Here is a 12,735-nt window from a genome sequence, read left to right as displayed (position 1 = left end):
AAGGGGTCAACACAGTAGGGGGGGCCGGAAGTTTATTATTAATCACTTCTGAGAAAACCTTCTAGGCCGGTCTCTTGGAGTCATGCCAGACATTTATGACTGATCATATTTTTTCTATGTTAATGCATTCTTATATCTATATAATCCATTTGCATTATGTAGGGGAAAGTTTCCACTTTTTTAACACCTGTCATTTTCAAACTCACATGAAACCTACTCACTACTACTCACATGAAAGTCCAAAAAAACCCTGTACAATTAGCAAATACTCCAGCATTAATTGTGCAAGTGGCTGGATAATTCAGACCATTTGGAAACAGAAAGTGCAAAAATTAATTAAGTTCAATATTGCTAACTACAGCAACAAAAAGTGTGGATGGAGCAGACTGCAGCCAAGTGAAAGCTGGCCCATCATTTCAGAGAAATGTTAACCCCATCATTTCAGAGAAATGATGGGGTTAACATCAGAATAACAAGAGTGCTGCGGGTATGACGTCTTTCTGACAGATGTTAGATAGCCAATGAGATACTTTCACTGGATTTTTTTTTTACCTCACTTCTCCACCACTGAGCTTAGAGGACTCGTTCTAGTGATGACGTTTGGTCGTTTCATTTAGACACTTTTTTTTAACACTTAAAGCTTCTAAATTCACCAGAAGGGCAGAACACAGACCTTATTTCAGGCATCTAAACATAAACCCATTCAAAAAACACAGACTTTGAGACGAGGGAACCAGAAATGTGGAACACTGACTAATTTGTAGGTTAATGATTCATAAGATCATGGAATGTAAGAGCCAAGGGTTTTCAGAGACATTAGCAGCGGTCATCCTGCAGCAGCAAATGCAAATCTTACTTTGAGCATAAAATAAAGTGTTAGCAAGAGAGAGACAACAAGGTAGAAATGAGGAAATCTGCAGAATCAACATAGGGGATGTAGAATAATTACTACATAATTAATTGATAAAAATGTGTTTTGCTTATTCTTACTTGGATGTTTGAGGTTCACCGTACAGAATGATGTTTGTGCAGAGTTTGACACTAGAAGTCTGCTTACCAGCAGGGTTTTGTGACATCACAACAAACTTGAAGTTATCGTGGTCCAAAATTTAACTTTTAACATGGAAAAAACAAGACTCTTAATATTATTTCCAGCAGAGTATTTTTTTTATGTATTCAAATATCTCTGGAGGAGTGCTTGAAAATGTGGCAGTGATTTAAAGGAAAAGGTTTGTGAGTGAAAAAAACAAATACAACAGTTAAACTCGTTTTTATTTGAGAGTTGACCTCTGATTTTGGGGTATTATTTACATCATTTTATTCTTCGTTTTGAGTTCTGGGGATGCATTTTAGTCCCGCAGCTGCGTATATGGCAAAGTCTACAGAGAATAAGAAATGAAAATACAAAAAGCTGTGGGCTGACTGCAACATCACACCCTGGAGAGTGAAAGGTGGGAGCTTGTTGAGTGACAGTGTACACACAGTATTCTACCTGTACAATAATAGTGCTACTATTCACATTCATCTGTACAATAATCATATTTACAGTGATCACACTAGGGAAAGAGCCAGTACCTGAGGAGGAAGTTCCATAATTAGCTTTACTCATTCACCGTGGTAACATGAAATGCACCCAACAAATGGTAACTTAAACAACACGGAAAACATGGGACCCTTGTCCAGGATCAAGTGTGACGCTTTGTTCAATTTTGTTGAGGCTGGTAGCAAATAGCAGATTAGATCCCAAGCAGATTATGGTGATTTATGTGAGCCCAGCCTGAGTCACTACCATGCAGTAGTGCTAGGTGGTGAGAGTTGTTAATCGGTAGTTGTGTCAAAAGAAACACTCCTCGTCGATACGCAGGTGAGCTGGCACGCTTTAGCAATGACAGGAAGCTATAAACAAAAGATGAGGTCATTAAAATGCTCTGTGCCAGCACCCTTTCATCTTCCCCTATGATTATCTCCAAAACACAAAAACAATACATGGAAACATATTGGGCAATTCAAATTACCATTCGACAGCACATAACACCATGAATAAACACACCATACATGTGCAGCATTTCTCCCAAGAAAGAAACATCAACCAATAAATAAGAACAGAATAAAAATTCATTAAATAACAATCATTGTCTCAGTTTCCGATCACTGTTAATGTGATCCAGTAATAACTTAAACAGTCAAGATTCCATTTTAAAAAATATCTGAAATGCTTGGCTCCTTTAAGTCCTCTAACCAGTGTCAGGATCATTGTTTCAGCTGACAGGTGTTTGCCCTGCACCTGTCCTATGCTATGCAAATGAGCTAACTGATCTGCACACCAGGGCTCTCTGCAGGCTCAACTCAACCAAACACTGCTTTTCTTTGGACCCTTTCACTGATCAGCCATTCCACACAAAATCATATCAAACAGGGAACACGTTTCAAGTGGAAACTCTGAATCTCTTTTCCGTATCTTTGATCACATCTGCCAGATCTCACTGTGTTGCGAAGTGCTGCAGACCAGCAGGGTAAAAACAAGCAGTCATACATGAGGGAGCTTTGGATTTGGTACTTTCCAGCAGCTTTGTGTCAACGGTAAAGTTTGGGGGTGGATGGAGTGCTAAGCCTTGTAGCAGTTGGCCTGCGTGGTGAGTGCCAGCTGTCCGTTGGGCGCCACCTCATTGGCCTCGTCCTCCAGTAAGCCTGACACGTCAGCGTTGGGGATGCTGTCGTGGTAGCTGCTGAAGCTGATGTTGTCCTCTTTCAGTTCAATGGTCCAGAAGGGGGCGTTGAGTTTGCGGTTCTGGTACTCCCGGTAGGTGTACACGCCTCCAACGAAGCCCAGCAGCACCAGCACCACCAGAATGATGACGGCAAGGATGATGATGTTGAACTGCGTCCAGGAGACCTCCGTCAGGGCCGCTGTGGTGTTGTCAGTGGGGCTGCTCAGGCTGGTCAACAGCGCCTGGGTGGTGGCAGCAGTGCTCAGCGCGGTGCTTGTGTTGCTGGCGGACGTGGAAGCTGGGAGGCCTCTTGCTTTGGCGGAGTTCAAAGTGGTGCTGGTGCTGGTGGTGGTGGTGGTGGTGGTGGGCGAAGATGTGGTCGACGTGGTAGCCTCTGATGTCGTATCTGCTGGTGTGGGAAGGAGCCGCGGTGCTAAGGAGAGAAAAAGCATTAGTGAACATTTTATTTCACAATCCTCATAGGCCAATGTAATGAAGGCCTGTGATTGCGGAATACATAGCGGAATGCTAGTGACACCGTGTGGCAAAAGACACAACTACCGCTTAGTGTAGATCCACCTGCTGCGGTCTCTTTCTCAATTAAAAGCTTGTAGTAATCAGTATGTTTTCTCATATAATTGATGTACAGCTGTTAAAGTCATATGTGAGATCACTAAAACTAAGTGATTTTCAAAGCTGTCTCAAAAAAATCACTCAATCTCTATTTATAATAATAATAATAGTAATAATAAAAACCTTATTTCTATAGCGCCTTGCAAAACCAGAGTTACAAAGTGCCTCACAAAATGATGTCATACACTGCATACAATGCACGCAAAATAAAAAACAGGTTTTAGGAAGTGATCTAATTGGTTACAGGTCTTTTCACAGGTGCATTCTGGGTGCAGGTGAATGATAGTTTAGCAAATAACACACACATGCTTTTTATGTTTAATGATATGTCAAATGTAAATAATTGTGTGTATTTTTTTTGTTGCAAAAAAGTTGTTTTCAAACTTTCAAACAAAATTTATAAATCATGTGTTTAATGTCCAGCATACCTGAGGCATAGATCAGCTCCATTAGTGAGTATCTTCAATAACTGTCTCAACTACCAGATTCTGTGTCTAAACTCTAATCATCGTTACTTTGCCTCATCACAGACAAGTCTAAAAAGAGCAATGCATTACATTGTAGTATCGTTGTAGAAAGTAGTATGGACACTATCGGTGCTGTGTACAACAGTAGAGTACATATGGAGTGATTTAGGACTTTTTCATGAGTCAAAACTTAATCTACTTTTCCAAGCAGAAAAGACAGAGGTGTCATTATTGAATAACCCTTAATAATGGCTGCAGTCCATTTACTTTTGCCTGATCTCCTCACGCTGAACACTAGAACAACTCACATTGTTATCGTTAATGTTATTAGTTCTCATTTACTAATATTTCAGTATTTCAGTAAGTTTTGCTCTTCAGCAAATTTAGAGAGGAAAGGCTGTTAACAAAACATTTAGTACAATTGTTTTATAAACTTTAATAATAGCAGCTTTGTGTAGGTGTGCTTGATTGACATCTCCCGGCTCTGTAAGGTGGGACTACTTAGACCTGTATATACCCGAGCAGAGGTCTGATAAGCAGCACACACTGTTAATATTATTAGTTTAATAGTTCAGAGTCTGCTGGGGAAAAAGGTATTTTACTTCTTTAAAATGTGTTGTTAAAGCCAGAACCAGCAAACTACAGTCTGACAAGGTTCCTTTTTTTTAACTGCTTTGAGAAGCTCCAACAACACCTCACTCAAAAATCCAGGGATTCTGGTCGACAGGCTTGCATGTGTACTACTCAAACAACATTTAGAATTTGTCCATGTTGATCTTCAGGTAGCTCCATTTCCTCATAAAGGAAATAAAAATGTGCAGCATGTAGAGTAGGTATGAAGTATGTAATGAAATCATTCGTTAGACCAAACGGTACATTGTCGCTGGGTCTTACTTGGACGGGTGCAGTTACGCGCCCGGGCGTCCCCTATGAAGCCCTGAGCACAGTGCTGGCACTGGGGCCCGGTGGTGCTGTTGATGCATCGGAGGCACTGGCCAGTGTCGGGGTCACAGAGCTGGGGGGGACCCTGAGGGTCTGCGTTCCCACTGCAGTCACATGGAACACAAACCCCAGATGCTCTGTAGGAGCCGGCGCTGCACTTGTCACACTGCGGGCCGCCGTACCGAGGAAGGCACTGGTCACACGCTGGGGAGCCACTGAGATCTGCACAGGAACAGGCAAAGACACACATGAGCCCAGACCATCAGACCATCAGACCACTGCTGATGCCGGAGCTACAAGGGAGGCCTTGAAAAGACTTTCCAGAACCAGACCATGACCCGCAGCTTTTTTTTTTTCTTTCAAGACTTTAGAGTTGTGGTGAACAGTTTGTTTTTGACAGATTTGCACCAGATTTCACCTCATGCAATGACACAAATCCAAAAATATATTCTGCTGGTTTTCAGTTAAGAAACCCAATTGTTCAAGTCCCTGATGGTTCCTGTCTTTTCTACATTATACAGCAACCTACTCAATCCTGTAGGAAGTTCTTGTGAGACAACATAACATTAATTAAAAAAACAAAACATTACGAAGTAATGAATATTACGTTTACAAGAAGTAATATCAACCCCAGTGGAAAATAGAGGCGTGAGATTTAGTAAAATAAGTAAGAACATTACAACATGAAAATAAAAACAATAGTGAAAACATAAAGGATTTATATATTAGCATCAGTGCCTGATAGAATAACAATTAAAGTAAGATAAGGTTAATAAAAAAATTAAGTTGACTAAAATAGATGTTTAAAAGATAGTTTCAATGTTCAATTCTACCATTTTGTTTTGAATGTGCATGCTCTTCTCTTCAATTAGGCAATCCCAAATGCAACAGCTATCACTGCTCTACTAGTGGCTCAGGATGACATTATATCGGTCTGGGGGAGAACTTTTAGTCTCCACACTCTGCTGTCCTCCCTGTGTCTCCCCTGTGGATCTCTGCTGCTTTATGGTATACCCTGGCCCTATAATAGAACACTCAGTGGGTGAGGCTAGACTGACAGGGGGTTAGTACCACACACACACACACACACACACACACACACACACACACACACACACACACACACACACACACACACACACACACACACACACACACACACACACACACACACACACACACACACACACACACACACACGCACACGCACACACACACACACACGGTATTTGAAAAGCGAGTATACATCCAGATGGATACCAGATTTAATGAAAAACCTAAAAAGATGAGCGGAGAACCGTAGCAAAAACAGATTCCTCCATAAATGACTGGAGGAATGGGTGAGTTATTCTGATCGCCTTTATCCTAGAATGAAACATTTCTAACTTGATGAGAGGGGTCTTCACATGGCATGGGTGCTCACTGTATGCTTTGATGAGTATGGAAATCATATGCAATTTCACATCATCATTTGATTTTAAAGTGGATTGACAGTTTTTATTTTTTGACTGTTTATTCTGTCTCAGTCTAAATGTGTTGTATTATGTGTGTGGTGGTCTTATTTGGCATGTGATTCTATGATTGTACTGTGGACTTTATGCTATTCTCATGTCTGGAGCACTGGACCAAACACATTTCCCCATGTGGGATAATAAAGTTAATCTGAATATGAATCACATCTCAAACCAATTGAACCCCTGTTAAAGATTTTGGAGCGATATGTCAGATAGTGCTCACCACCACCATCAAAACACCAAATGAGGGAATATGTTTTTGGAAGACTGCTGTTCATCCCTCCAGTAGAATTTCACACACTTGAATTTCACTGACAAGGACCATTGATGCTGTTTTGGAGGACCATTGATGCTGTTTTGGAGGATCATGGTGGACAAACACCTTACAAAAACCTTACTTTATATTGGTTTTCTGTCATCAATCTGTATACTTTCTTAAAAACATTATTGATTTTAACAATTGCACACCTGGACCACACGTATAAAACCTATTAATGATAAGTACAATGTGAAAATGAAGGCATCCATCCAGAATAGAGCAGATGCCGTTCTCCCCAGTCATGTCCTCCAGCTCTTCCTGGGGGATATCAGGGTTTTCCCAGGCCAGATGGGCCATATAATCCCTCTCCAGCATGTTTTAGGTCTGCCTCGTCATGGCCCCCCTCCCATCGGGACGTACCCAAAATGACTCCACAGGATGGCATCAGGATGCTCAAACCACCTCAACTACTTCCTTTTCATACAAGGAAGCAGTGAATGGATGCTGTTGAGGGTTATAGCACCTGGTAGGGTCTCTCATAGGAAACTGTTTCCAGTTAAGCAGCTAGACTTTTGAAGGCCCTTATATCGAGGTCAAAACAAGACATAGCCCCTCACTTGGATTAGGGAAAGCAGAACCCTAAGGCTGAGGGGGGCTGCCTCAGTATGGAACAGAAAAGGATGCAGTGCATTTCAGGCAGGGCAGTGGGCCAAGGGACATACCATAACAGACTGAACCCTATAGAGGCTATAGACATTTTAAGCAGTTTCCCAAAGATGGATACATATGAGGGGTATATGGTATGACAATAAACAAACTAATTATTCTATAGACCAACTGATGCTCCTCATTTAGAACCCAGTCCTCACCACACCAGAGCTCTCAGTGTTGAATGATTTAGACATGCAATGGCCTAGATGTTAGTCTCTATCTAGTGTGGTCATGTGACTGTTGTATTCCAGGACTGTGCAGGCTTCTCCTGATAAGCTTAAATTAACCTCTGCTGAGGGTTCAAAGGCAGCCGGCCTGCTGGGTTATATGACCAGGAGGAAACATGAGTTGCTCTGCATTGTACAGGCCAGAGGACCTGACCTGCTTGTTCACCATCGCCCTCACCTCTTAAAGAGAGTGAAGGACAAATTAAAACCGGAACACAAATATTTGATGAACCTCATGATGAACTGAATGAGCCCAGCCATACCTAGAGTAAAGATGCAATCATACATGGATGATTGAATATGTGTGACCCACATTCTGAACTGGTGCAATGTTCCAGTTCACCTCTCTGTGTGTCAGTGTGGAGGGTTATTCCTTTACTGCAACAGGCCTCATCAGCACATTTAGAAAGCGTCTCTCCTCCAGTGGGGAGCATTGATACAGCATTGTGGCATCTTCTCATTTGTCACTGTTGCCAGGGCAACCTCTACTCTAACACATCCTTCACAGCCACACACACTATTAACATAAGAGCAATTCAGCAGACAGGACCTGGAGCATGTTTTTGATAATTTCCTCTGTAGCGCAGCTCTTCGGTGTTACTGTCTAAACAGAGGCTGCGATACTGCCCATCCCCCCAGTCTGTTGCTGCCTGACTGGCGCTGAAATGGCCCAGCTGTGCTCATGCTGTCCCAGCTCAGCCTGGTTTGATTCCCTTCCCCTCCCTCCCATGTTGCACAACCTCGGCTGCGGCCCCTGGCAGGGGCAAACATAACCTGACAGCCTAAGTGCATCTATACGTGTTGCCATGCAGGCCGCTGCCAATGGCGGGTCGTCACGTCAGCACATGGCAATGCTGTTAATGATTGGTCCAGAAAGGGGAAGGGCAAGGTGAGAGGAAGAGCTGAGTGGAGTGAACGCAGTGATGCAAGGCTGAATGGAAATCTCAGTTAGCAGTTTGCAGAAATGTTTCAGAGCAGTTTGACGTGGTTAAGCTGTGATCCAAACCACTGTTATCATGGTGTGATGATTTTAGCCAGGTAAGGTCAAACCAGGAAAGGCGTAACATGGCTTCTGGACTTTTGACTGATCACCCCATTAGCACAAATAAACCTGGTTTTACCTGGTGTCCTCTCCGCTAGCATAACAGTATATGTAAAAGTTTGATCTAGAGTTGAAACAATTAGTTAATCAACAAATAATTTGCAACATTTTGATCATCAACAAAATGTCAAACATTTTATTTTCCAGCTTTTCAAATGTAATGATTTGCTGCTTTTCTCAGTTTTACATCGTGTAAATTGAACATCTGTGGCTTTTGGACTTTGGTTTGGACAATCACTTTGGGCTCTGGAAAACTGAGAAAAAGAGGCATTTTCTCTTTCAACGTTTTAAAAGATCAAACAATTAATTAAATAATCAGGAAAATATCGTGAGTCGCACCAGATCAGCAGCTTCGGGTTTTTGTGACATCATCATTTGGGGTCCTGAAAATATTGAATGGGAATTTTATTAACAATTTTATCTATTATCTCTATAGCAGGGTGGCCCATTTAATACAGGAGTAATCAGAAAGCCTAATGAACTTCACTTCACATGAACACACTATGAACTAGGTTACCTAATAACTGGGTTATCTTTGGGTATAGAAATAGAACTGGTGCCTACATTTGATCTCACATTTGTGGCTTAATAGAAACCATAGTGTTAACCAAAATAACTGGCTGAAACATGCTGACACCAGATCAGTACATTAGCTGGCGGGAGCTTGAAGTGGAGGGAGCATAGTGGGCATTATCTCACCAAGGCTGGACTCAAATAGTCAAAAAAAGTGACGTCCTATGTCTTTCCTAACCACTTGACCTTGATGGAAAACGTCATGAGGTCGAGCAGAATGGAGAAGAGAATTCATGAGTTATTATAAAAAGGTAACCGTGGTGGTCAGAGAATCTGACTGCACTTAGACAACGGGGGACAGATGTTGATTTTTATTTATTTATCACAAAGAGAATGAGTACAGTAACAACCGTACAAAAGTGCTGCAGTGATGACATATTTTTGTTGTCCAACAGGAAGTTAGCATCGCACTGATTTCCTCAACAATAAGCCAATGGGCTATTGGCTTATTGTTCACGATACTTACCTGTTTTGTTCAGTGAAGCAATTTTTGAAGGGGGACTGCAACTGCCATAGGTAAAAAAAAAAAGCTAATGTTAGGCTATAAAGCAAATATGCAATATAGTCACACATGGCTCACATATTTAGTCGTCTCCTTTAGGCACTTGTTTTCAACCTAACCTTGTTAGCTTTTTTTAAAGCCAGTAAAAGCTTCTTAATATACCAGAGGAGTATTTACTGACACATTTTATGTCATAGAACAAAATGGTAAAATCTCTCAAGCTTGTGCAAACCACAGATCTTAATTCAGGCATCTAAACAAGAACACACTCAAAAAACACAGGCCTTTAAGACGAGGGGGATGGAAGTGCTAAAATGCTGACTCATTACTGCAGCACTCAATGCTGTACAACTAAATCAAGGTCTACTGTCCATACATCACATATCCTACAATTACACACAGCGGTTGTTATTGACGGCCGAATGATGTGTCCCTTTAAATGTTGCTGCCGCAAGGAATGTGAAATGACATGATCCTTTGGTAAAAGATGGTCCAGTGTATCCTTTGTTGAAGGAGCTGAGAAAGGAAGCAGTGAAGCACCTTTCCTTATCATTTAGAGAATGTGACCAGCTATTAATCATGGCTGCCACTTTGATACATCTGGTCCTTTCCCTCAGTCAGGAACCTTCCTAAATGAAAAAAGACTTTCCAACTGCAGCCCGAGAATGAATCTGAAGAACACTGCCTGCTCCGATGGATTCTAGTGTTGGCTGTGACATGCCAATGGCAGGCAGTTACATGAATCAATCATAACTTACACAGCGCAGGCAGATGCTGTAATCATATGTTCTTTTTTCCTGTTTTTCCTGACTTACAATAAGCTCATTTGGTACCCCAGGCACTAAAGTTGAACAGGTGCATCCCTTCAAGGTTAGTTGGGCCGTTTTGAAATTAAATTTGAGTCTAAACTGAGGTGGTTTAGGAATATGACAGTGACTGTAGTTTAACCCAGAACACAACCCAACAGAGACCTTTGGGTGTGCTGTGTAAGTAGGGCAGCAGCAGCCTGGAGGTGACAGAAGTGGGGTCATTCAGGAAGGTCACTGTTAATCTCAGTCAGGCTGTCTGGGAATAGAGATTGATGCACTCCAGTTTACTGTTCTGGATATTATCATAACCGAAACAATAAATAAAAGTTTTTTGTTTTTTTTGCAATAGCACAATTTCTGAAACCTGGGCCTATATTGTTTAAAATATATAAATATATAAACATAAAACAAAACATCTCACATCACCTACAAAATCAAACACTTCATTCAATATAAAGTTAAACTATATAAACTCCTCTAAAAAAATGTTTGCATCACAATTTAAAAAACAACATCAATATCAAGTGATTTTAAGTCAAATACTGCCACACACACACACACAAGGTGCTGCTTTTGTTGTTGTTTGTTTAGCCACTAATAGTTTTGTGTTAATAGTTTTCCTTGTCTACAAGGAGTGCTCATCTTGTTCCTAAACACAGTATGTGAGTCAGACTGACTGTTTGGATTATAGTTGTGTAATGCATGTCTCTTATTATTTTGGATAACTGGACGAGAGTAGACGGCGTGACATCACATTGAGATATCCACAGCACTGCTACAGTGTTGTTTGACAGTGGAAACAAATGTTTCATTGATGTCACATTTTAGTGTCAGAATCCCCAAGACAACAAGCTGACCTAATTGACCCCTTTCTTTGCCCCCCCCTCTCAAAAAGCAGAATGGCCAATCATAGCGTAGCATCGCCCAGCTCCGAACAGGGTCTGACAACTATCCAGCTCTGCTGCATAGACTCTCATCAATGGTTTCAGATGTTCTCCATGTCCAGACTGGTTTAGTGGATCTGGAGCTCGTACTGGTTGGTAATAACGTTGTGTTATTGTGATACTCGTTACCCAGAGAGGTTGGAAGGAGATATGGGATTCTTAAACGTTCCGTTGCTACCCAAACACCTATGGAGCATTATATATTATAACATTATCGGAGTATGTTAGCACATCATTACTAGCGTTAGCACTTCTATGCTATGCTAGCTACTGAAGTTATGCTGAATATATATTTATAACTAGGCGTGCGCTGCGTGCACAATCAAAGCTCTTCAGACCTGAATGTCACATATATTTCACTGATAAAAGCACTATAAACATGTTGGAGGATTTTACCAAGAAGGAAAATTTGATTTTAGATTCTTAAAAATCAATATTTGAGTAAACATTTCTTTATAATGCCTGTATTACTTGAGATCATTATTTAAGGGCACACACACACACACACACACACACACACACACACACACACACACACACACACACACACACACACACACACACACACACACACACACACACACACACACACACACACACACACACACACACACACACACACACACACACACACACTTTGGGGTTAAGTGTCTTGCTCAAGGACACATCGACTTGGACTGCCGGAGCCGGGGATAGAACCACCAATCCTTTGATCGGAGGACGACCCTGCTCTCTCCACAGGTTGTGTGCCATCAGTGGAGGCTAGCGTTACTGTGCTATGTGTGAGTATAAACCAAGCTTCAGTTTGACATCCTGGATATATCCTTCAAATGCATATTGTAGACCATTCTGTCTGCTTCTTGTTGAAATGGCTTTTTCCATCCATCCATCTATCATCTGTAACCGCCAATATTAATCGCTAATAGCCATCCCAACTGACAGAAACATAGAGACAGACAACCTTTCAGCCTCACATTCACATCAACGGGCCACCGCATAATGTACTGTTCGTTGTTTGCTGTTCTCTGAAACGCCAGAGGGCATACGAAAAAAATGTACTGTGAATACGCAAGAAGACATCAGTGTAACTGTTTCCTATCTTTTATTCATGAACTACTATATCACCTTTATACAAGCCCTGTAAAAGAAAGAAGTCAATCAATGAATGCATTATAAAGGAACAAAGGTTGAATATACTGTAAACTATTTGATTTGGCTGCAAAATATTTACTCAAATGAAGACTTTTAAGTCCTCCGGTTTTCTAAAGCATCTAAAAATGTATTGGAAATCTTTGTAAAATCTGAAAAGCACCCACCTGCATAGTTAAAAATTCAGAGGTGCAT

General features: G+C 41.3%; 1 protein-coding gene across 1 annotated transcript in view; it reads right to left on the bottom strand.

The window, feature by feature from the left end:
• Positions 1–1,254: 1,254 nt before the first annotated feature.
• The window catches only part of si:ch211-158d24.2 (multiple epidermal growth factor-like domains protein 9), a 31,497-nt gene continuing 20,016 nt past the window's right edge, over positions 1,255–12,735 (bottom strand). Inside the window, exons 5-6 of the mRNA XM_054611049.1 lie at positions 4,703–4,972; positions 1,255–3,141 (exon numbers count right to left, since the gene is read on the bottom strand). Of these exons, the coding sequence (XP_054467024.1) occupies positions 2,606–3,141; positions 4,703–4,972 (806 nt within the window). The 3' untranslated portion in view covers positions 1,255–2,605. The remainder of the gene's footprint in view (positions 3,142–4,702; positions 4,973–12,735) is intronic.

Source organism: Anoplopoma fimbria, chromosome 13 (assembly GCF_027596085.1).
Source record: "Anoplopoma fimbria isolate UVic2021 breed Golden Eagle Sablefish chromosome 13, Afim_UVic_2022, whole genome shotgun sequence".
Classification (NCBI taxonomy): Eukaryota; Metazoa; Chordata; class Actinopteri; order Perciformes; family Anoplopomatidae; genus Anoplopoma; species Anoplopoma fimbria.
The sequence above is the reverse complement of the archived record's forward strand: the minus strand, read 5'-3'. Positions and strand labels throughout refer to the sequence as shown.